A 26671-nucleotide genomic window follows, 5' to 3' on the forward strand; every position below is an offset into this window, starting at 1 on the left:
GGTTAAAGGTTACCTTTGAAATTGGTTCACGTAGGCTTCGGCCTGCACTCTGCTCCTCCTGCAGACCCTGTGCTCTAACTACGCCAGTTGGGGCCCGGAAGTGCTGGCTGCACAGAGAAAAAACACCCACCATTGTGTCAGTGGGGTTCAGCACCGCCAGCTGTTCCCCTGCTGTGTAGCCGGCATCGTGTCCAGCACAAGCCACGCTGGCACAACTGACCAAAAGCTGCAACCAGTGCAGGCTTCGGCCTACACTCTGCTCCTCTCCTCCTCCTGCTGACCCTGGGCTCAAACACCGCCAGTTTCTGCCCGGAAGTGCTAGCTGCACAGAGAAAAACACCAGCCAATGTGTCAGTGGGGTTCAGCACCGCCAGCTGTTCCCCTGCTGTGTAGCCGGCAACGTGACCTGCAAACGCCACGCAGGCACCTGAACTGAAATTGAAGTGAGCCTGCCCCCCACCCCCAGGTGTTTCTATGTATAACAGCCACCTTGTACAGCAGTACTGCTGCATTTGTACAAGGTGGCTGACTTTTTCTCCTTGCCCACGTGGAACTCAACACGTACAAAATGTGTCTCATTGAGACCATTCCACTGTCCCTGAGGTGTGACTTTCCTTTCTAATGATACGCAGCACCCCCCTTGGTAGCGCTTCCCGTCTTCTGACATCATTGGTTGGCTTGTTGCGCCTGTGCGTCCGCCCTGCCTGAAACAATGCTCCTCGTTGTCTTACTTATTTTGACTGCGAGGGTGTGATTGATGGGCACGAGCAGTGCATATCTTCGCCTGTCTTAACTCATCTCCTTCCGCCTTCTTCAGACTGTGCAGCCTCATGGCCGCGGCATGCGAGAAGGGATCAGCAGAGGCCGCCCAGTCTGAAGCAGGTGTAAGGACGTGTGTGAGCGGCCAAAATATTTACTGCTCAAGGCCACGAATCCCAGCACCGCAGTGTGACTTTATGAAAAGGCACTGTGGGTCTGGGATTTATGGCCATCGTTAACCGCACCGGCCAACATGAAATGAGGTCATAAGACGGGCAGCGCTAACAGGGCATTGCCAAGGGATAACACAAGAGCGCAGACTCCTGTACAGCAAATAACAACGCTCAGGAAGCTGCGCCAAGCACCAAGGCGTTATTTGGGACACCTGTGCTGCGTCTCCTTAAAAAGCCAAGTCACGCATCCACTACAGTTTGACTGCAGAATGGGCTAAATTGTGTACGTCTTTCATTCAGCGTGTGCAAGTAGACAAATTAATAGAGCAACCTTTCACTTGTGCAGCATTAATACTGCACAAGGTGTGTCTCTTGTACTTTGTAACACCTGAGGGGGGGTTAAAGGTTTCCTTTGAAATTGGTTCAACTAGGCTTCGGCCTACACTCTGCTCCTCTCCTCCTCCTCCTGCTTCAACACGGGCTCTAACATAGCTAGTTTTTGCCCGCAAGTGCTAGCTGCACAGAGAAAAACACCCACCATTGTGTTAGTGGGGTTCAGCAACGCCAGCTGTTCCCCCACTGTGTAGCCGGCAAAGTGTCCTGCAAACGCAACGCAAACACAAAGCTGCCTCCAGTGCAGGCTTCGGCCTACACTCTGCTTCCCCTTTGCTCCAACACCGCTAGTTGGGGCTCTGGGAAGACAATCTTTAATAGGCAACGCATCCGGGTTCCAGCACCGCCAGCTGGTTCTCGGCAGTGTTTTTGTCACAGGTACTCCCTCGTGCCAAGCCTGGTTTCAGCACAGTCAGCTGTTTCCGGGTTGTGTCAAGCTCACTGAGACGCCTATGCTTGCCCCGTCGTGGTGCGGTCGGGTTAGCCAACTCCAGGGTGCCTCCAGTTTAGGAGCTTCCTATGTGGGCTGCGTGAACTGGTAGTCAAGGCTGGTTCTGTAGTGCCAGTAGGCCCAGCTCCCCCTGTAGGACTGTTGGGGTTCGGCAACTGCGGCAGCCTCGCGGCCTAGCTGTTCTCTCCTCTCCTGTGGACCTTCGGGTCCACCACCTGGTTCCAGCACCGTCAGCTGGTTCCGGGCCGAGCCTTTGGCTTAGGTGCCTCCTCCTGGGTATCCCAGTTCCGCCAACGCCAGGCGGTCCTTGGTAGTGCTTTTAAGCGCGGGCACCTACAGCTTAGTAACCGGGTTCCAGCACCGTCAGCTGGTCCTCGGTGCCATTAGCTCTTGCACACTGGGGCAACGCATCCGGGTTCCAGCACCGCCAGCTGGTTCTCGGCAGTGTTCTTGTCACAGGTACTCCCTCGTGCCAAGCCTGGTTTCAGCACCGTCAGCTGTTTCCGGGTTGTGTCAAGCTCACTGAGACGCCTATGCTTGCCCCGTCGTGGTGCGGTCGGGTTAGCCAACTCCAGGGTGCCTCCAGTTTAGGAGCTTCCTATGTGGGCTGCGTGAACTGGTAGTCAAGGCTGGTTCTGTAGTGCCAGTAGGCCCAGCTCCCCCTGTAGGACTGTTGGGGTTTGGTAACTGCGGCTGCCTCGCGGCCTAGCTGTTCTCTCCTCTCCTGTGGACCTTCGGGTCCACCACCTGGTTCCAGCACCGTCAGCTGGTTCCGGGCCGAGCCTTTGGCTTAGGTGCCTCCTCCTGGGCATCCCAGTTCCGCCAACGCCAGGCGGTCCTTGGTAGTGCTTTTAAGCGCGGGCACCTACAGCTTAGTAACCGGGTTCCAGTAACGTCAGCTGGTCCTCGGTAGTTCCATAGGCTCTTGAACCTTCGGGTAGCCATCTGAGTTCCAGTTCCATCAGCTGGTTCTTGGCATTTTCTCAGCCTTCTTGTACCTTCTGCTACATTTCCAAGTTGAAGACCCTAAAGTCGACGACCCGGAAGACCACCCCGATGACGACGACGGCGGAGACGACGACGGCGGAGACGACGACGGCTGAGACGACGACGGCGGAGATGACGACACTGGAGACGACGACCCTGGAGACGACGACATGGAAGACCGAGAAGCAGAAGAACAAGAGGCTGCAGAACAAAGAGCAGAAGAACATTAAGCATAAGACTTAATATCAGAGCAAAAGATATTATCTAAATTATATGCAGAAGAAGACTAAGCAGTGTATGGGGGTGAGTCCGTTCCTCCTCGTGGTGCCCCTGGATAAAGCCTGATGCTGCAGGCCAAACTGAACGCGGACAAATGTAACTTTTGTGACTGGCAGAACGGAAGGTGTAATCTTCAAACTTTTATAGATAACTACGGGAATGCCTGTCACAAATGAGAATATGATGAAGAAGTAGAATAGGAAGAATAATAACAGTGGAATAAAAAGAATATGTAGAATAGGAAGAATAATAATAGTTGAATAAAATGAATATGAAGAATGTAATAAAAAAAAAAAAAAAAGGTAAAGGATGAAGAAGAAGATGAATAAGGTGAAGAAGAAGTTGATGTCAAAGATGCTGATGATGATGAAAGTGTGGGAAAAGTAAAAAAAAAAAAGAAAAAAAAGAAGGGGAAGGGCGTGGAATAGTGAAACATCAATATCTGACAAAATAAAAAAAAAATTTACATAGTCAATATCTTTGTCACTCCGAACGTCTTAAAAAAAAACAAAAAACATGCTATTCTATTTGATTGGGATAAACCTCTATGACTTTAATGTCTCCGCCACCTCCCCAAATACATCCGGCATTATTCTTAGTTGTTTTCCTTCATGTAGAATGAACCTACAAGGCAAGAAAGTGTTTATTTTAATTCCGATATTTTGGTCCTATTGACTTGCATTGGGATCGGGTATCGGTATCGGCGATATCCGATATTTTTTGAATATCGGCCGATCCTATCCGATACCGATACTTTCCGATATCGGAAGGTATCGTTCAACACTACTCTTCATCATTGAAGGGATAACGCCTTTTTGAAGATGGTGGTAACCCCCTTTGCCCCTGGCTTTCCCACTCCTTTTTGATTAAATTTTTCACTGCTTCTATTACCGGAAAGGAGGGCCTCTTTCTTTCGGATAGACCAGCAAACATTATGTCTTGCTGTGTTCTAGGGACCTTAGAATCCTCGATGCCCATGGTATTACATACGGACTTCACAAGGTTATCAATACTATCCGTGGGAAAGCATGTATCTTGACCCTCGTCCGAGGAAACATATTCTTGGGATTTGTCAGAGTCTGCATCCTCTATATCAGAGGACTGGTCAGATATAGGGGAAACATATCCCCTTTTTTCCTTAGTACGCGGCTCCTTGTCAGAACTATGCAGGGCTCGTAATTCTTCCCTAATCATGATTCTAATGTCTTCAGATTTAACTGAGGCTTCCTCTCGTAAGGTAGTATCAATACATGATTTACAAAGCCTCTTAGTGTGACTATCCGGAAGGGGCTGGAGACATAACGCACACTGTTTGTGTTTCGTTTTTTCCGTTCTTTTTGCCTAAGGTGTATAGAGGGAGAGGGGACAATAATCAGCTTAGTGGGGTAGATGCACACTCACCCAGTGAAGCTGTCTGTCAAGGTAACGGCTGAGGAGGAGACTGATGCATAGGTGGAGGAATAGGTCGGTCCGACTTCTTTCTAGAAGATCCGCTCTGTCTAGAGCGGCTGCTGCTGGTATGGCTGCGTGGGGCGATAGCGGTGACCTCCAGAGAAGGCATCGCAGGCTCCTTTGCAGAATCCATATTGGACGCCGGATTGTCAGCGCCGGCGTCCTTTTCACATGGGGGCCGCCATCTTCTTCCTGTGCTAACCACTTCCGGGTCGCGGCCATACTGTATGCGCCTGCGCTGCCACCGGCATCAGCGCAGGCGCAGTCTCCCTCCTCCATCACCCCGGAAGCTTACCTGCACTTCCGGGGGCACACACGGGGCTCCACGCTGCCTGAACGTCCGCCAAGGACGGCGCGACACTCCTTACCGGCGCTTGCTCCCTGCAGACCCGCCAAATGAATTTCTGTGAGCCAGCAACACCCGTCCTGGCCTCACAGCGTCTGCCAGCAGAGGGGGGAACTGAGCCAGCACCCTCAACGCTGTATCCAGCTCTGGAGCCCTTGCCGTCCTCACAGGTAAACTGCGCAAGCGGCATCCAGGCTGGGCATCCTCTTTTCCGTGGATCTTCCCGTAGGAACATGAAACCAAACTGTGGGAGCGAGGGGGACCGCCCATTTTATCTCTCCGTAGGGTTTCCTGTTCCTAGGGGTGGATCCCCTCTCTCAGTGGGTGCTGTCGTGGCGAAGAGAGCATATTTCACCCATCCAATCAAATAAAAGTGTTTTTTAATAACAAACAAAAAAACCATCAAATAATAATGTTCAGTTATGCACTCAATACTTGGTCGGGAATCCTTTTGCAGAAATGACTGCTTCAATGCGGCGTGGCATGGAGGCAATCAGCTTGTGACACTGCTGAGATGTTATGGAGGCCCAGGATGCTTCAATAGCGGCCTTAAGCTCATCCAGAGTGTTGGGTCTTGCGTCTCTCAACTTTCTCTTCACAATATCCCACAGATTCTCTATGGGGTTCAGGTCGGGAGAGTTGGCAGGCCAATTGAGCACAGTAATACCATGGTCAGTAAACCATTTACCAGTGGTTTGGGCACTGTGAGCAGGTGCCAGGTCGTGCTGAAAAATGAAATCTTCATCTCCATAAAGCATTTCAGCCGATGGAAGCATGAAGTGCTCCAAAATCTCCTGATAGCTAGCTGCATTGACCCTGCCCTTGATGAAACACAGTGGACCAACACCAGCAGCTGACATGGCACCCCACACCATCACTGACTGTGGGTACTTGACACTGGACTTCAGGCATTTTGGCATTTCCTTCTCCCCAGTCTTCCTCCAGACTCTGGCACCTTGATTTCTGAATGACATGCAAAATTTGCAACAGTCCAGTGCTGCTTCTCTGTAGCCCAGGTCAGGTGCCTCTGCCGCTGTTTATGGTTCAAAAGTGGCTTTACCTGGGGAATGCGGCACCTGTAGCCCATTTCCTGCACACGCCTGTGCACGGTGGCTCTGGATGTTTCCACACCAGACTCAGTCCACTGCTTCCTCAGGTTCCCCAAGGTCTGGAATCGGTCCTTCTCCACAATCTTCCTCAGGGTCCGGTCTCCTCTTCTCGTTGTACAGCGTTTTCTGCCACATTGTTTCCTTCCAACAGGCTTACCATTGAGGTGCCTTGATACAGCACTCTGGGAACAGCCTATTTGTTGAGAAATTTCTTTCTGGGTCTTACCCTCTTGCTTGAGGGTGTCAATGATGGCCTTCTTGACATCTGTCAGGTCGCTAGTCTTACCCATGATGGGGGTTTTGAGTAATGAACCAGGCAGGGAGTTTATAAAAGCCTCAGGTATCTTTTGCATGTGTTTAGAGTTAGTTGATTCAGAAGATTAGGGTAATAGGTCGTTTAGAGAACCTTTTCTTGATATGCTAATTTATTGAGACAGGTTTTTTGGGTTATCAGGAGTTGTATGCCAAAATCATCAGTATTAAAACAATAAAAGACCTGACAAATTTCAGTTGGTGGATAATGAATCTATAATATATGAAAGTTTAATTGTAATCATTACATTATGGTAAATAATGAAATTTAACACTATATGCTAATTTTTTGAGAAGGACCTGTATGTACTGATGCTGGTTCAGCTGACATTCATAAAGTGGTGGTTGTTCTGGTGCTGTATTCATGTACTACTAGTGGCACTGGGGAGGTGTTCATGTAGTGATGATGGTTCTGGTAATGTATTCTTCACCAACATTACATGAATATGATGCCAAAATCATCAGTGACAATAACAGAACACGCGAGCCATCAATAGCACATAAATATGGCACCAGAACCATCATCAGTGCATGAGTACATTACCAGCTTAGTACAGCAATTATAATGTCAAAATCAGGCCCATATACATTTGTATTTCATTAACCTACAAGTCTGAGCATGTCTTTAAGGGTAAGGAGCTGCTAGGAGTTATCAGTCACTATCAGACTGCAGATCATACAGGAACCACAGAACAGACATAGTCAGTATGAACAAGTATACATTGACAGCTAGGTACCTTATATGCAACATCTGATTGGAGTAGATTGCTTCTTTCCATCTCCATCTTGTCCAGATGCCAAGATCGCGTTTCACAATTTGACCATCTGGTAAATTGTGTTGCCTTATGTAAATGTCATTATGATGCTATTTTATGATATTTTATGTCATGTACTCTGCCAGCTAATAAAGATCATTGAACACTGCAGAATTTGGCGGCAAAGTCAAACTAAACTTATGCTCTCTAAACCAATATAATCAAGCAGCTTGTCTGCATCCCATAGTGCATCTGGGCACCACGTATTTCACAGGTAAATGGATCACACACATTTAATCTATTCCCATGATTTGGACCAGGTCTCTGTTTTACTTTGCCTCATATTGGCACTTTTGGTGATCGAGTCCACATGGGTGCTCTTACAGATTTCCAGCAATATGCATTGCAATCGCAAGTCAATGGTTTTAATGATTTGACTATCATTATATAAAAAGATACTTTTTAGATTTAGTTTAATGTTTAACAGTATGTTTTACTCCCATTAATTTCCATTTTTGAAGAAAAAAAAAGAAAAAGCGGAAGAGTGACACTTCCAGCGGCTCAATAAGGATTTTATATAATCAAGCAATAAAAAAGAAACAGGGTTACAATACCGTCGTATTTCTGATGTCCAGGACGGCTTTATTCAAAGTAATACTATTGCTAAATAAAATCTTTGTTTTAATGAGCTGCTGGAAGTGCCACTCTCAGGGCTCCTTTCCACTTGCAAGATAAACGTCCGAGTCTCGCATGTGAAAACCAAGTTCTGGTGCCGGCACTCCGGAGCGGAGAGTGCGGCTGCATAGCAACATATGGAGCCGCACGCTCCGCTCCCAAGTGCCGGCGCCAGAGCTTGGTTTTCACATGCGAGACACGGATGTTTATCTCGCAAGTGGAAAGGAGCCCTTACTCTTTTTTTTCCTTCTATTATTGCTGTGTTGCACCAGGTGGAGACATGGCACCCTCCAGTTTTGCCCCCCATGGACTATAATCTTACAAGCGTGGTAAGCTCCATCTACCCCCTTTTTGCTCTAATTTATTTTAGTATGATAGCATTATATATAAATCCCTGAAAACCCCCGAAGGCTTAAAAATATACTGTTAAAAAGTACAAGTCAGTCTACAGCTCTGGCAAAAATTAAGAGACCACTGCAAAATGTTCAGTTTGTCTGATTTTTCTCTTTATAGATATATGTTTGAGTAAAATGTAAAGGTTTCTTTTATTCTACAAAACTTCTGACATGTTTCCAAATTTCCTAACAAATTTTGTATTTTTTCTGAAAAGGAGAAATGGTCAAAATTACAAAACAGTGCTTTCAGACCTCAAATAATGCAAAGAAAACAAGTTCAGAATCATTTAGAAACAATACTAATGTTTAAATTCAGGAAGAGCTCAGAAATCAATATTTTGTGGAACCACCATGATTTTTAATCACAGCTTTCATGCATCTTGGCAGAATTTCCACCAGTCTTTCTCATTGCTTCTGGAGCAATAATGTAAGCAGTTCTTATTTGTTTGATGGCTTGTGACTATCCATCATCCTCTTGATTACATTCCAGAGGTTTTCATTGGGGTTCAGGCCTGAGATGGGGCAGCCCACGACAGGGTTTTGATGTGGTATTTGCCAGAGCTGTATATGAAAAAGGGACTTGAGACATCACATACTTACCATGTATTGTAGGAAACAGACTTGTGCATAAGTTATGGTACAAATTCTTGTCTTGACTCATTTCAAATACCTTTTCCCATTCTTGAACAGTCATTTGATTTTTTATGCTTTCTGCGGTTTGATCTTCCTCTCTCAAATCTTTTCCCCCAAACTGTAAATATGTTAAACATTTAGATGAACTGATCACAGTATGCAAATAGGTTTAAGACAGTCACATTCGATGTTTTAAAGGAAACTTGTCACCATAAAATATGCTATTAACCTGCAGATATGGGGTTAATTTGTAGGTAAATAGCATTTTTTACCTGCCTGATGCCCACAATTAGCCAAAAGCTGCAAGGTAACACGGCTGCGGGTCCAGGCACAGCTCTAAGAATACATAGCGGCGGCTATAACAGCAGCCCTGAACTTGAGTGACAATGGTTGAACACTGGGGTTGGCTGTCAGTCAGTGCCAGGGCCGCAGTTACATCTCTATACTGAATCAGCACTAGCCCTGCCCCATGACAAACTAGAAATATAACAGGAGGAATAAAGTTCATGTACTCCCGGCAGCGTTCAGCTAAGTGTGGGCGCCAGGCAGGTTAATAACATTTTTTTCTGGTGACAGTCTCCCTTTAAAAACTACTTACATGAGGATTTGTAGCCCCAACATGACATGCTAAAAAGGCCAGGCGGTATGACAAGTCTCTAACTCCCAAGGCTTTTAGACCCTGAATTCCTTCAGAATTAAATCCTTCGCCACCTGTGACTTTTGCTCCAGTTTCCATTCGGGCATCTACAAACAGAAGGTAATATGAAAAAGTAGGCATGCGAGTAACTTGTATACAATATATACACAATTTTATTTAACCCCTTCACCCCCAAGCCTGTTTGAACTTCCTGACCAGGCCAAATTTTGCAATTTTGACCATTGTCAATTTACAGTTAGGGCCAGAAATATTTGGACAGTGACACAAGTTTTGTTATTTTAGCTGTTTACAAAAACATGTTCAGAAATACAATTATATATATAATATGGGCTGAAAGTGCACACTCCCAGCTGCAATATGATAGTTTCCACATCCAAATCGGAGAAAGGGTTTAGGAATCATAGCTCTGTAATGCATAGCGTCCTCTTTTTCAAGGGACCAAAAGTAATTGGACAATGGACTCTAAGGGCTGCAATTAACTCTGAAGGCGTCTCCCTCGTTAACCTGTAATCAATGACGTAGTTAAAAGGTCAGGGGTGGATTCCAGGTGTGTGGTTTTGCATTTGGAAGCTGTTGCTGTGAGCAGACAACATGCGGTCAAAGGAACTCTCAATTGAGGTGAAGCAGAACATCCTGAGGCTGAAAAAAAAGAAAAAATCCATCAGAGAGATAGCAGACATGCTTGGAGTAGCAAAATCAACAGTTGGGTACATTCTGAGAAAAAAGGAATTGACTGGTGAGCTTGGGAACTCAAAAAGGCCTGGGCGTCCACGGATGACAGCAGTGGTGGATGATCGCCGCATACTTAATTTGGTGAAGAAGAACCCGTTCACAACATCAACTGAAGTCCAGAACACTCTCAGTGAAGTAGGTGTATCTGTCTCTAAGTCAACAGTAAAGAGAAGACTCCATGACAGTAAATACAAAGGGTTCACATCTAGATGCAAACCATTCATCAATACCAAAAATAGACAGGCCAGAGTTAAATTTGCAGAAAAACACCTCAAGAAGCCAGCTCAGTTCTGGAAAAGTATTCTATGGACAGATGAGACAAAGATCAACCTGTACCAGAATGATGGGAAGAAAAAAGTTTGGAGAAGAAAGGGAACGGCACATGATCCAAGGCACACCACATCCTCTGTAAAACATGGTGGAGGCAACGTGATGGCATGGGCATGCATGGCTTTCAATGGCACTGGGTCACTTGTGTTTATTGATGACATAAGAGCAGACAAGAGTAGCCGGATGAATTCTGAAGTGTACCGGGATATACTTTCAGCCCAGATTCAGCCAAATGCTGCAAAGTTGATTGGACGGCGCTTCATAGTACAGATGGACAATGACCCCAAGCTTACATACAAAGCTACCCAGGAGTTCATGAGTGCCAAAAAGTGGAACATTCTGCAATGGCCAAGTCAATCTCCAGATCTAAACCCAATTGAGCATGCATTTCACTTGCTCAAATCCAGACTTAAGACGGAAAGACCCACAAACAAGCAAGGCTGCGGCTGTAAAGGCCTGGCAAAGCATTAAGAAGGAGGAAACCCAGCGTTTGGTGATGTCCATGGGTTCCAGACTTAAGGCAGTGATTGCCTCCAAAGGATTTGCAACAAAATATTGAAAATAAAAATATTTTGTTTGGGTTATGTTTATTTGTCCAATTACTTTTGACCTCCTAAAATGTGGAGTGTTTGTAAAGAAATGTGTACAATTCCTACATTTTCTATCAGATATTTTTGTTCAACCCTTCAAATTAAACATTACAATCTGCACTTGAATTCTGTTGTAGAGGTTTCATTTCAAATCCAATGTGGTGGCATGCAGAGCCCAACTCGCGAAAATTGTGTCACTGTCCAAATATTTCTGTCCCTAACTGTATACAGTTGGTATGTAAAGTATTCAGACCCCTTTAAAAATTTTCACTCTTTATTTCATTACTGCCATTTGGTAAGTTAAAAAAAAGTTCATTGTTTTCTCATTAATGTACACTCTGCACCCCATCAAAAAAAAAAAAAGTTGTAATTTTTGCAAATTTATTAAAAAGAAAAACTGAAATATCACGGTCATAAAGTATTCATACCCTTTCCTAAGTCACTCATTTTAGTCACCTGCTGTCAATTTCCTTGTGATCCTCCTTGAAATGGTTCTACTCCTTCATTGGAGACCAGCTGTGTTTAATGAGACTGATAGGACTTGATTTGGAAAGGCAAACACCTGTCTATATAAGACCTCACAGCTCACAGTGCATGTCAGACCAAATGAGAATCGTGAGGTCAAAGGAACTGGCCAAGGAGCTCAGACACAATTGTGGCAATTAACAGATCTGGCCAAGATTACAACAGAATTTTCAGTACTCAAGGTTCCTAAGAGCACAGTGGCCTCCATAATCCTTAAACGGAAGAAGTTTGGGACCACCAGAAGTCTTCCTAGACCTGGCCGTTGAGCCAAACTGAGCAATCATGGGAGAAGAGCCTAGAAGAGAGGTAAAAAAAAGAACCCCAAGATCACTGTGGCTGAGCTTCAGAGATGCAGTAGGGAGAAATTTTCACAAAGTCAACCATCACTGCACCCCTCCACCAGTCAGGCCTTTATGGCAGAGTGGCCAGACGGAAGCCTCTTGTCAGTGCAAGACATATGAAAGCCAGCATAGGGTTTGATAAAAAAAACACATGAAGGACTCCCAGACTATGAAAAATAAGATTCTCTGGTCTGATGAGATGAAGATAGACCTTTTAGGTGATAATTCTAAGTGGTATGTGTGGAGAAAATCAGGCACTACTCATCACCTGCCCAATACAATCCCAATAGTGAAACATGGTGGTGGCAGCATCATGCTAGCTGACATGCTCTTCCAGAGTGCTCTGGACCACAGACTTGGCCAAAGTTTCACCTGTTCAGACCTAATTTATGTTTGGATGTGATGGTCAGTTTTTTGATATTTGTACTCCTTGGTTGTCCAATAAACTGTGACCTTTGCCGCCAAGGTTTTCAGATGGGAATTATTTATATTTTTAATTCCACAACAAGGGCCTTTTGGTACTGCCCCATTTTAGTAGACCTGTCCGCCTCTGGAATAAGAGCTAGAAATTTCTTCTGGTAGCGTGGGTCTAGAAGTGTCACCAACCAGTAATGACTGCCCCCCCAAAATTTTGAGAATGCGAGGGTCACGGGAAAGGCAGCAAAAACTCAGCCATGCATGCCAGACTGCTAACAAGCAAGGACTTCCTTGTCCTCAGCAAGAGAATGACTGACCATGCTCTCGTCTTCCTCCCTGTCCTCAGGTGATCCATGCTGAACAGACGGTATGACAGTTGTGCAGGTAGTACCGTCTATAGCGCATGAAACTAGCTCCTATTCAGCCTTCTCCTCATTGTCACCCAATCCACGTTGAGATGAGATGAGGCTGGGCTGTGTGTAATCACCCTGTATTGTTCCTTGCTTCATCTCATCATGCTCTGCCTGCAATGCATCCTCTGATTGTGAGCAGATAACATTTCAGGACACAGAAGAGGAATGGTGTTTACAAATTATGGCGTCATCGCTGCTTATCTTGCTGATGCTGGTAGTCAACAACTGCCCTCTTCTGCTCACAAATCCTTCCAAACATCTGGCAGTGTAGAGTTCCAATGTGTATGAACATGACACACCAGTTGCTGAGCCCAAACGCTGCTGAAGCACGGCAAGGGCAGCAGAAGCTATAGCTGACATTCTAAAATGGTCACACATGCGGCGTACTTTGACAAGCAGATACGGATGTTTCTGGTATAATTAGAGAAACCGCTGAACCACGAGGTTAAGCACATGAGCCAGGGCAAGGAAACGTTTGTGAGTAAGGCTACGTTCAGACTAGCGTTGTGCTAGTGTGCGTCGGGCGACGCAGCGGCGACGCACGCGTCATGCGCCCATATGTTTAACATGGGGGACGCATGCGTTTTTGTTTGTTGCGTTTTGCGACGCATGCGTCTTTTTTGCCGCAAGTGTCGGATCAAGAAAACGCAACAAGTTGCATTTTTCTTGCGTCCGATTTTCAGCAAAAAAACGACGCACGCGTCACAAAACGCAGCGTTTTTGCGTGCGTTTTGCTGCGTTTTTGCGTGCGTTGTGCCGCCGACGCAGCGGCGTGCAACGCTAGTCTGAACGTAGCCTTAGCCTCACCTCAGAGCTGCTACCAGGTTCCAGCCAGTGTCACATATGACCATGCCTGGCTGTAGGTTTAGCAGTGTCAACCACAGATCTGCCTGCTCTTTCAGAGCTGTCAACAGCTCTTCAGCATTGTGCGGTTTGTCACCTAAGCATATTAGCTTCAGCACAACCTGTTGCCACTTGGCTGAGGCAGTGCTTCCAGCTTTTTCTTGATGTGATCATTTCAGAGATGGAAGCTGAGGCGTATGAGGAGGTGCAAGAGCTGTAGACTGTGGGGGCAACCCTGATTGATGTAGGACCCACAATTCTCGGCATCGGGAGGACGTGTTCCATCGCAAGGTCCGACTGGGTCCCGCCTTCCACTATGTTAACCCAGTGTGCCATCAGTGAGATGTACTGCCCTGACCACAAGCACTTGTCCACATGTCCGTGGTTAGGTGGACTTTCCCAGCAACTGCATTGTTGAGGGCATGGCTAATGTTGTGGGACAAGTGCTTGTGTAATGCGCGGACGGCACATCAGGAGAAATACTGGGACCTCGTACCAAGGGATGGCCACTGCCATCAGGTTGCGGAGAGCCTTCATCTCCACGATCCTAAAAGGCAAAATTTTGAGAGCAAACCGTCACGAAATGTGTGAATTTAGTAGTGTGGCCTGTGGGGTGTGAGCTGCATATTTGCGCTTGCGTTCCAAGGACTCTGGTATGGACAACTGAACACTGCGCTGGGACAAGGACGTGAACATGCTTGTTGATTGTGCTAGTTGAGTGTGTGCAACAACAGGTGCAGGGCAGGAGGAATCTTCGCATGCACCATGGACAGGGGATTGGCTTGCATGCACAACAGTGGAAGAAGCACTCGTGTCACCCGCATACACTGTTCCTGGACACTGGGGTTCAGCCCACAAAGTCAGATGCTTTGCAGCCATGTGCCTGATCATGTCGGCGTTGGTCAGGCTGGTAGTTTTGCTACACCTGCTGATGCTCCACCTGTCAGGTGGTCCAAATGACCTGTTTGGGGTTATCAGCAGATTCTTTAAAAAAAACAACAAGACTCGGGAAGACCCAACAGTTGTACTGGAAACTTCCTCTGTGTTGGTGTTACGCGGAATGCTTGCCCACTTTCTGTCTACAGCCACCACACTGCTTCTTTCTGCCTGTTGGTGTGCTGCGCCTCCCTCCCAGTGTGTGCTGCTATCCTCACTCTGCATGTCCTCCTGCCAGGTTAGGTCAGTTACTATATCATCCACCACCTCGTCTTCTACTTCCACACCCTAGTCCTCCTCTTGACTTTCTGGCAATTGTGTCTCATCATCATCCACCTCTTTTCACTTTTCCATCGTCACCTTCGTGTGACCGTGGCTGCTCAAATATTTGGACATTGCTACATGCGATCTTCTCTTGCCCTGTTTCAAGTGGACCAGGCTAGAGGCCCGAATCTATAAATGGTAAAGTGAACAGCTCTTCTGATTGTCCAAGTGTGAGATCAGTTGTCTCTGGGTACTCGGCATGGTGGGAGGAAGGAGGATCAGGGTGAGGAATATGTGGTTTAAACTCATGGCTGCTGAGACTTGCAATGTGGAAGACAGGGTGGTGGTGGCAAAGTGACTGGAAGCATTATCAGCTATCCAACCAACAACCTTTTGATACTGCTCTGGGTTCAAAAGCAGTGTTCTGTGGTCCCCTAGTAATTGGCACAGGAAGATGTGGGTGTTTATTGTGGCTCCATTTCAGCTTGCCCATGGCCTTGGACTTGGAATGCACCATCACGCCTTGCCCATTTTACAATATTTTTCACATTCAGTACAAATGGCTGAATTTTGAGCACAATTATTTGTGATCTGTGTGACGGACAAACTACAGTTTTAATTAGCTTGCCTGTAGATAACTTTTTACCAGCAAACTGGTGTCAACACACTGCAACAAAATTTAAATGGAGGCCAGAAAGGGCAGAATTTTGAACGCAATTATAAGTGATCCGTGTGACGGACGGACAAAAAAAAAAAAAAAAGTTTTAAATAGACGGATTTTTAGCGCTGTAATATGAAAAGCATCTGGTATATATTTTGCAGTGCCAACAAGGAAATAGAGCAGAAAAACTGTTCTCTGGAATGCTTTTTAAGAAAATAATCAGGATTAAGATCGAAAAAAAAACATATATATATTCCTGGCCCCTGATACTCGGGGCTCAGTCTAGAAATATCTGTCAAAGCAGCAGCAGCAGACAGAACTGGAATGGACCCTTTGCTAGATGCACTGCAGTTTACCACATACAGGTCCTTCTCAAAAAATTAGCATACTGTGTTAAATTTCATTATTTACCGTAATGTAATGATTACAATTAAACTTTCATATATTATAGATTCATTATCCACCAACTGAAATTTGTCAGGTCTTTTATTGTTTTAATACTGATGATTTTGGCATACAACTCCTGATAACCCAAAAAACCTGTCTCAATAAATTAGCATATCAAGAAAAGGTTCTCTAAACGACCTATTACCCTAATCTTCTGAATCAACTAATTAACTCTAAACACATGCAAAAGATACCTGAGGCTTTTATAAACTCCCTGCCTGGTTCATTACTCAAAACCCCCATCATGGGTAAGACTAGCGACCTGACAGATGTCAAGAAGGCCATCATTGACACCCTCAAGCAAGAGGGTAAGACCCAGAAAGAAATTTCTCAACAAATAGGCTGTTCCCAGAGTGCTGTATCAAGGCACCTCAATGGTAAGTCTGTTGGAAGGAAACAATGTGGCAGAAAATGCTGTACAACGAGAAGAGGAGACCGGACCCTGAGGAAGATTGTGGAGAAGGACCGATTCCAGACCTTGGGGAACCTGAGGAAGCAGTGGACTGAGTCTGGTGTGGAAACATCCAGAGCCACCGTGCACAGGCGTGTGCAGGAAATGGGCTACAGGTGCCGCATTCCCCAGGTAAAGCCACTTTTGAGCTACAGAGAAGCAGCACTGGACTGTTGCTAAGTGGTCCCAAGTACTTTTTTCTGATGAAAGCAAATTTTGCATGTCATTCGGAAATCAAGGTGCCAGAGTCTGGAGGAAGACTGGGGAGAAGGAAATGCCAAAATGCCTGAAGTCCAGTGTCAAGTACCCACAGTCAGTGATGGTGTGGTGTGCCATGTCAGCTGCTGGTGTTGGTCCACTGTGTTTCATCAAGGGCAGGGTCAATGCAGCTAGCTATCAGGAGATTTTGGAGCACTTCATGCTTCCATCGGCTGAAATGCTTTATGGAGATGAAGATTTCATTTTTCAGCACGACCTGGCACCTGCTCACAGTGCCAAAACCACTGGTAAATGGTTTACTGACCATGGTATTACTGTGCTCAATTGGCCTGCCAACTCTCCTGACCTGAACCCCATAGAGAATCTGTGGGATATTGTGAAGAGAAAGTTGAGAGACGCAAGACCCAACACTCTGGATGAGCTTAAGGCCGCTATTGAAGCATCCTGGGCCTCTATAACATCTCAGCAGTGTCACAGGCTGATTGCCTCCATGCCACGCCGCATTGAAGCAGTCATTTCTGCCAAAGGATTCCCGACCAAGTATTGAGTGCATAACTGAACATTATTATTTGTTGATTTTTTTGTTTGTTATTAAAAACACTTATTTGATTGGATGGGTGAAATATGCTAATTTATTGAGACAGGTTTTTTGGGTTATCAGGAGTTGTATGCCAAAATCATCAGTATTAAAACAATAAAAGACCTGACAAACTTCAGTTGGTGGATAATGAATCTATAATATATGAAAGTTTAATTGTAATCATTACATTATGGTAAATAATGAAATTTAACACTATATGCTAATTTTTTGAGAAGGACCTGTACATTGCCTGCCTGCCTAGCATGGACATCTATGCAGCTGGATTAGTCCTCAGGACGACTGTTAGTTGAGATGGATATGTGTCGATTGCAGCGTCCCTGGGGTCCAGTCGCCATAGAGTACTGTACCTCATCCAGAGGTGTGGTATTCCGCTCTCTGGTAAAGAGGGGGTATGGCCCAGAACCCTACACCTGCATCCAACATTAGACAATTCAGTCAGGGCACCTGGACGTATACTAAGGGAGGAAGGTCTCATCTCAGGCGGCATAGGAAATGGTACTTACATAGGTTACCTAATTAGGTATGAAGTGACAAGAAAGAATATATGAAAGCATTTTCCTTTGTTAACAAAATATTTAAAATAGAATATATATATGTTTTTAAAAAGACAGATGATGGAAAAGGTGGGACCTCCAAAAAAGACAGGAGGTGACACACAAAAATGGCATTTTTTGTATATTTCAGCATACGGAAGATGTATTCCTAAATTAATATTATGGACTACTTTAAAGCAGGTGGATGTGGATAACGTCTCGCTGTTTAACTTTACAGTCCTTTAATGAGAGAAGAACACACAAACCGGAAAAAAAACACACCCTTAGTCTCGCCACAAACAGGTCATCGTGCACACTTCAGTCTTTCTGTCTGTCCTTCTGTCTGTCACGGATATTCTTTGGTCGCAGCTTCTGTCTGTCATGGAATCCAAGTCACTGATTGGTCTCGCCAGCTACCTGTCATGGCTGCCGCGACCAATCAGCGACGGCCACAGTCCGATTAGTCCCTCCCTACTCCCCTGCAGTCCGTGCCTGCTCGATACTCACACAGTCACCGCTCACACAGGGTTAATGCCAGCGGTAACGGACCGCGTTATGCAATGGGTAACTCACTCCATTACCGCCGCTAATAACCCTGTGTGACCAAGTTATTACTATTGATGCTGCCTATGCAGCGTCAATAGTAAAAACATCTAATGTTAAGAATAATAAAAAATAAAAAAAATCATATACTCACCTTTCGCGATGCTCCGGTGACCTCCGGCAGGTTCCGGTGCCAAGGATGGTATGGGAGAAGGACCTGCCATGACGTCACGGTCATGTGGCCGTGACGTCATCACAGGTCCTGCGCGAGAATGACCTGCCATGACATCACGGTCATGTGACCGAACTACAAGGGGCCCTCGGAAGGTGAGTATATGTTTATTTTTTAACCTGTGACATACGTGGTTGGGCAATATACTACGTGGGCTGTGCAATATACTACGTGGGCTGGGCTATAATATATATATATATATATATATATATATATATATATATATATATATATATATTAGTTAGGTCCATATATATTTGGACAGACAACATTTTTCTAATTTTGGTTATAGACAATACCACAATTAATTTTAAACAAAACTATTTAGATGTAGTTGAAGTTCAGACTTTCGGCTTTCATTTGAGGGTATCCACATTAAAATTGGATGAAGGGTTTAGGAGTTTTAGCTCCTTAACATGTGCCACCCTGTTTTTAAAGGGACCAAAAGTAATTGGACAGATTCAATAATTGTAAATAAAATGTTCATTTTTAGTACTTGGTTGAAAACCATTTGTTGGCAATGACTGTCTGAAGTCTTGAATTCATGGACTTCAAAAGACGCTGTGTTTCCTCCTTTTTGATGCTCTGCTAGGCCTTCATTGCGGTGGTTTTCAGTTGCTGTTTGTTTGTGGCCTTTCTGTCTGAAGTTTAGTCTTTAATAATTTACAATATTTACAATTATTGAATCTGTCCAATTACTTTTGGTCCCTTTATAAACAGGGTGGCACATGTTAAGGAGCTGAAACTCTTAAACCCTTCATCCAATTTTAATGTGGATACGCTCAAATGAAAGCTGAAAGTCTGAACTTCAACTGCATCTGAATTGTTTAGTTTAAAATTAATTGTGGTAATGTCTATAACCAAAATTAGAAAAATGTTGTCTGTCCAAATATATATGGACCTAACTAATATATATATATATATATATATATATATATATATATATTATAGCCCAGCCACGTAGTATATTGCCCAGCCACGTAGTATACAGCACAGATCCACGTAGTATATTGCCCAACCACGTATGTCACAGGTTAAAAATAAACATATACTCACCTTCCGAGGGCCCCTTGTAGTTCGGTCACATGACCGTGATGTCATGGCATGTCATTCTCGCGCAGGACCTGTGATGACGTCACATAGGTCACAGGACCTATGTGATGCCCAGGAGACCGGGGTACCCAGCACCGGACCAATGGGGTCTGTCTCTTGAGGGGGATGTCACGGGTGGCTTGACCCGGTGCTGTGGCCTCAGGCAATGCACAGTGTAAGGGTATCGTGAGGGAACAGGCACTTACTTGATCAGCAGCAGGTTCTCCCAGCGGTGATGATCCCGATCCTGGATAGATGACTATTGTCCAAATGAAAGACTGAGGCACTGAAACGTTTAACCAGTTTACTTCAACATAAAGGGATTTACAATCCAGTCCTGTCACCGGAGTCTGTATGGGAACTCTGAGTTACTTTGACCCTGCCGGGGTCTTCGCCTCTTATTGTACGCAGTTTCTGTGTGGCCCTGCTGCTGTATGTGAACTGGCTGCCGGCCCAATCTGTCCCCTCCGGGTCCTGGTTCGACGGGCAACCCGAGTCCTTTTATCGGTTTACCCCCTCTGGGAGTACCGCTGAACTCTGTGTCTGTTGCTGCGTCCGACCCTAGTGAAGCTGATATCACCTCACGTTTTTCCGGTTGCTGTATTATATATAATGAATACAGCCACGGATCCGGTATCCGTCTTTGCGCCTGTTCTGGGTAGTGATTAATGCTACCCGGTTCTCACAATGTCCTTTTTTCTCTGTCCCTTTTCTCCTCAGGCCGGTGATTTGGGCCTGGAAACTGTCATAGGGCTGTTAGAAATTCAGCTGTATGACTTCTCACTTTCAGCTCCTTAGCCCAACTGCCATTTCTTCTCTCAGACCAGAATGGATCAAGGGGAGTCTCTGGAGCTCCCCCTTCTGCCCGGAGGTGGTAGTGCAGTCTTGCTATTTTAGTATTTGTATTTACTGTCAGTAACTATTTTTGTGGCAAATACCCCTAGGGGTGCCACATTCCCCCTTAGTTAAGAACAGTACTCCGGGACTGTGGGACGATAACATTTTGAAATAACAATTAATATGTACAGAGTTTTAAAAATGAAAAGTTACAAAAACCTCTCAAGGAAACAAAAATAGAGTTCTGTAAAAAGTCACTTCAAATAGCGTCCATTAATACAGTCCTATCCTTGAAGGTACTAGGAAAGGCACTGCACTTTGTGTCCAGGAATTTAGTTCCATTTTTCCAACGAAGTTGTCAATATAAAGTCTAAAGAAAGTTCAAAAAGAGCTAAAAGCAAAGTTCAAAAAGCAGTCTTTCCGGAGCTTTGATTTAGTGCCTCCGGGCTGATAAAAAGTTCAAGAATATGCAATAAGTTCATACAGACAAGTCTCTCTATAGTTTTATAATTGGTAATCTGCATACCTGGCCGGTAATTGACCCTGGGTACTACGCTGTGATCTACGTAATGGCGGTGTCTCTTCATGTGGTGTACTACTGTCTACAGCGGACGTAGTATCTGCCCGCTCTGCTAAAGATAATTCCACGACTATGGAGTTGGCAAGTCCACCGTGAATGGGTTGAATAACTTCTGGTTCTGGCTGGACAACTTCTGGCTCTTTCAATGCTTCCGGACACAATTTAAGATTGTCTCTTGACACTAATACAGATGTTAAGCCTCCGTTTTTGCTAATGAGACACATTTTAGGATTATCCATTCTTGTTGGTAAAACTGTGTAGGGTACGGCTTCCCACTGATTGTCTAGTTTATTGGTTCGACGGTTTCTCTTGAGCACTTGATCACCCAGTCTTAATGGGGTCGCTAGAGCATTCTGGTTGAAAGTTCGCTCTTGTCTTTCTCTAGTTTGCTGAAGGCTTCTTTCCACACTCTCTTGCACTTGGCGATACTGCTTTTGCCGTATAATATCCCAATTGGAGTCTTGAACTTCTGCGTCTGGTTTCAGAATTCCCATTTCTAGATCGATTGGTAATTGGCCGGGTCTTGCACGCATAAGGTAAGCTGGGGTGCAGTTGGTGGAGCTCACCGGGACATGATTATACAGATACACCAAGTCAGGCAATTTCTCTGGCCATTGATTCCTTTCTGTCTCAGGTAAAGTCTTTAGTAGGTCTATTACAATATGGTTCATCTTCTTGCATAAGCCGTTTGTTTGTGGATGATAGGCCGTCGTCCGGATCTTTTTGCAACCATACATATTACAGAATTCTCTGAAGATCTCTGTTTCAAAGGCTGTACCTTGGTCGGTGAGAACCTGTTCCGGATATCCATGGGGTCTACAAAAGTACGTTTGGAACGCTTTGGCTGCTGTTTTTGCTGTCAGATCTTTTACGGGTACTACTACCAAGAAGCGTGAATAATGGTCCACGAAGGTCAAGGCATAGACATAGCCGGACCGGCTTGGTATTAACTTCACGTGGTCTATGGCTACAAGTTCAAGTGGTTGTTTGGTGATTATGGGCTGCAGCGGTGCTCTTTGGTTCTTTTAATCGTTTCTTCTGAGGTTGCACGGGCCACAATTTCTGCACCACTGTTCGATTGATTTTCTCATCCTGACCCAATAAAATCTTTCTCTTAGAAGTACTTCTAACTTTTTCCAACCGAAGTGACCAGCACCATTATGGTAAGCTTCGAGGACCATCTTGACATCTTGTTTAGGCACGATAATCTGCCAAACCAATTCATGTGTTTTCGGATTGGTGTACCTTCTACAGAGCTTCCCTTGATACAGGAACATTTTGCCTCTCTCTTTCCAGAGTTGATGTGTCTCTTCTGGGGCATCCTCATCGGGATATGCACTTTGCTCAGTTAACAGTTCCTTCACCAACTTCACAGCCGGATTGCTGTCTTGGGTGTCAGCCCATCTATGGTGTGCTAACGGATTAAAATTCACCTCTTGTTGTTTCTGATAGGTACTTTACTGATGATGTTTCGCCTTGGGATGATGGAAGGCTGGTAGTTCAATTTCTTCAAGCTCCCCCGTTTCTTCTTCTACATCTCTCAAGTGTGGCATCCGGGATAGGGCATCGGCATTTCCATTCTTGCGACCTGCTCGATACTTGATCTTGAAGTTGTAATTAGATAACCGGGCTATCCATCGCTGTTCTAACGCACCTAATTTGGCTGTGTCCAGGTGGGTCAACGGATTTTTGTCAGTATAGACAATACATTCTGCAGCGGCCAGATAGTGTTTGAAACGTTCAGTCACAGCCCAAACTACTGCCAGTAGTTCCAATTTGAAGGAGCTATAATTTTCTGGATTTCTTTCAGTAGGCCGGAGCTTTCTACTTGCAAAGGCGATGACTTTCTCCCGACCTTCTTGCTTTTGTGACAGCACCGCTCCTAGTCCCACATTACTGGCATCGGTGTAGAGGATGAAAGGTTGATGGTAATCTGGGTATGCCAGAACCTCTTCACCGGTTATAGTGCCTTCTTTAGTTGTTCAAAGGAGTCTTCCCTTTCGTCGTTCCACTGGAAAGGAGGGTTTCGGTTTGAAGGTTTCTTCGTCTGCCCTACCAAGGAGTCTTGCAAGGGTGCTGCCAACTTGGTAAATCCTTTTATAAATCTGCGATAGTAACCCACCAATCCCAGGAATTGCCTCACTTCTTTTGCGCTGGTAGGTCTCGGCCAATCCCTTATGGCGGTTATTTTCTCGGGATCCGGTGCTACTCCTTCCGAACTCACGATGTGTCCCAGGTACTGTACCTTTGGCTTGAGAAGGTGACATTTGGATGGCTTGATTTTCATGCCATACCTGGATAAGGCTTCGAACACTTCTGCCAGGTCTTTTAAGTGTTGTTCGTAAGTCTTTGAGTAGACAATCACATCATCTAGGTACAGGAGGATGGTCTCGAAGTTCTTGTGTCCGAGGCAGCATTCCATCAGCCGCTGGAAGGTACCGGATGCATTGCAGAGTCCGAACGGCATGCGATTAAATTCACTTAGACACATTGGTGTGGTGAATGCCGTCTTTTCCTTATCTCTCTCAGCCACAGGGACTTGCCAATACCCGCTTGTTAAGTCTAAGGTGGAAAAATAATTAGCAGATTTCAAAGCGGTCAAGGACTCTTCTATCCTAGGCAAGGGGTAGGCGTCTTTATGGGTGATGTTATTAATCTGCCGGTAGTCTATGCACATTCTCATGGTTCCATCTTTTTTTTTGACAATCACTAGAGGGGCCGCCCAGGGGCTACAGCTGTCTCTTATTACCCCGGCCTGTTTCATTTCCCTCAGCATATCTTTTGCACATTGATAGTGAGCGGGCGGTATGGGTCTATATCTTTCTTTTATTGGGGGATGGTCACCGGTGGGGATTGTGTGTTCTACCCCTTCTATCCGTCCGAAGTCCAGTGGGTGTTTACTGAAGACTTGTTCATATTCCGTCACTAGCCTATTCACCCCTTGTTTTTGATGGGTAGGTGTTGAATTTATGCCCACGTGTAGCTGTTGGCACCAATCCTCCATTTCTCCATCTGAGCCATTGCCTTCCACCTGACAGGTTGGTTCTAAGGGCTCAATGGTTGTGATGGCATTGTTGTCAACAGCATATAGCTTTGCCACTGTAGCATACCTTGGCAAAGTGACCTCTTCCTCTCCACAGTTCAAAAGTCGTACCGGCACCCGTCCTCGGTGTACCTCGACTATCCCTCGTGCTGTGAGTATAGTGGGCCTGCTGTCGGTGTACACTGGTTCTATTAAGGCTTGATAATCTCGTCCCTTAGTACCAATGGCTGCTCTACACCATACCAGCATTTCTGTTTTTGGTGGGATTACAATAGATGTTGGATCACTTACCCTCACACTGCCGATTTCTCCACCTGCAACTTCTACCTGTTGCCTTAACATCAATACTTTTATTTCCCTCCGGAGAACTCTCTGCTGGCAGGATTGGGCAGTTTCAGCAATTTGCTGTAAGACAGAAATGACTTCGGAAAAGCAGTTCTCTAACACATTCATTCCTATCAATACAGTTGGTTCACAGTTCTGCCGGTCAACATCAACAACAATTATGGCCTGTTTCTTCAATTCTACTTTACCAATCTTTATGGTCATCTCCCTGAAACCTAGTTTCGGTACCAACTTACCATTACTGGCCCATATATCTTGTTCAACATCAGAGGGCCCTTTATCAATATCTGCATCAGCCCAGTACCTCTTATAAAGGATATACGGTATAGATGAAATCTGGGAACCTGTGTCCAGCAAAGCGTTGAGGGGCATTCCGTCCAGCACGATAGGGATAATGGGTCGTCCTCCGATGTACCTATCGTGCCAGGGTGTCGGGCCTTGAAAGTTCATTCCTGCGAAGCGGCCCGCATTCCCAGGGGATTCCCATTTAAATCACAATCTCGTGCAAAGTGGCCTGGCTGCTGGCAACGGCGGCAAATGGGCTGTCCATCCGGTTGGTAGCGGTCGCGGGTTCGTCCTCTCCATGTCGGTTATCTCCGGGGTCTCATCCATGGAACATCTCTACGGTTTGCCAACTCCATCTTGGGTCCTCTCATCTCCTGCATGATTTTAGCCATTGAAGCAACAACATCAGTTAAAGAGTCAAGCTTTTGTTGAAGAGCCTCATTAGTACTGCGCCCCAGGGGTTTAGCAATGGCCCCGGACATAGCTGATGTCACTGGCACTCCCTGTTGTTGAGGAACCTCTGCCATGGGTTGCACAGGCTCCTGATCCAGAGGTGCCTCTGCCAGCTGGAGACGTATAGCGCTCTCCTTTAATTGGGCAAATGTCAATTCAGGGTTCTTAAAAACAAGCATGCTCACATGCCCCCGGTGAGAAGGGGTGTAGAGTCCCTCAATAAATTGATCTCTTAGCAGTTTATCCGCTCCGGTGTTAAAAATGGGTTCAGCCAGTGTAAGTGATTTAAGGGCTTCCTGCAGGTTTAAGGCAAAGTCTCTCACGCCCTCATTAACTTTTTGTTTGCAATTAAAGAATCGTACTTTAGCTTTGCTGCTGGCAGTGGTTTCAAATGTAGCTTTTAATCCAGCAAATATGCGTTCAACAGTGCCTTTTAGATCAGCTGCCCATGCTGTGACTTCTCGCTTAGCATGGCCACTTAACTGCATCATCAGGAGACTAACACGCTGAACTTCACCCACGGGGAACATGTTAAAATGGGCCAGCATCTTTTCTCTGAAATCGTCAAGGGTATTAGGCTCACCTTCATACATTGGAAGCCAAGGGCCACCCGGGGTATATGGCATCAGCACCGGCATGATGGGCGCCACTCCTTGCACCGCTGCGCTACCGGACTCTCTATTGACACTCTGTCTTTCAGCTGCATTAGCGTCGCCGGGTGCTGCGGCGTCTCCGTGCTGCGACATACTGTGCCCAATTAGTTAATCCGGACCCTTCCAGTCCTCCGCTTCCGTCGGGATAGTGTAGATTCGTTCCGCTGTGCAGTAGGATTGGTTTTCCCCTTGCTCTGACGTCAGAGCGCTCAGCTTGGTGCCGCCCACAATGACACGCCCCCTGCTGCTCCCGCCCGCCGCGCGCTCTGTAATGGCGGATTCTGAAGTTTTTCAGTCAGATTGGGGCTCAGGTAATGGCGTAGCTCAATTAACAGTCTCGTGCCTAACGGTTATGAGGTGATGGCGGCCATCTTTACTCCATTATAACCAATGGGGAAAAGTCACTTTCAATAGTTTTTAATGGGAAATGGAATTTTCTTTAATAAAGTCAATTTTCAAGATTTTTCATCCAAGTTTTCACAGTTTTGGGCTCCAATCACGGCACACAATACCCGGTATACGGGCTGGCTAGATCCTGTTCGTGACGCCAATTGTGACGCCCAGGAGACCGGGGTACCCAGCACCGGACCAATGGGGTTTGTCTCTTGAGGGGGATGTCACGGGTGGCTTGACCCGGTGCTGTGGCCTCAGGCAATGCACAGTGTAAGGGTATCGTGAGGGAACAGGCACTTACTTGATCAGCAGCAGGTTCTCCCAGCGATGATGATCCCGATCCTGGATAGATGACTATTGTCCAAATGAAAGACTGAGGCACTGAAACATTTAACCAGTTTACTTCAACATAAAGGGATCTACAACCAGTCCTGTCACTGGAGTCTGTATGGGAACTCTGAGTTACTTTGACCCTGCCGGGGTCTTCGCCTCTTATTGTACGCAGTCTCTGTGTGGCCCTGCTGCTGTATGTGAA

The 26671-nt window shown here is 45.7% G+C and overlaps 1 protein-coding gene across 1 annotated transcript in view; it reads right to left on the reverse strand.

Annotated features, from left to right (window-relative positions):
* The window catches only part of LOC138643633 (maternal DNA replication licensing factor mcm6), a 332741-nt gene that overhangs the window by 221240 nt on the left and 84830 nt on the right, over positions 1–26671 (reverse strand). Inside the window, exons 6-7 of the mRNA XM_069732489.1 lie at positions 9318–9463; positions 8687–8837 (exon numbers count right to left, since the gene is read on the reverse strand). Of these exons, the coding sequence (XP_069588590.1) occupies positions 8687–8837; positions 9318–9463 (297 nt within the window). The remainder of the gene's footprint in view (positions 1–8686; positions 8838–9317; positions 9464–26671) is intronic.

Source organism: Ranitomeya imitator, chromosome 6 (genome assembly GCF_032444005.1).
Source record: "Ranitomeya imitator isolate aRanImi1 chromosome 6, aRanImi1.pri, whole genome shotgun sequence".
Taxonomy (NCBI): domain Eukaryota; kingdom Metazoa; phylum Chordata; class Amphibia; order Anura; family Dendrobatidae; genus Ranitomeya; species Ranitomeya imitator.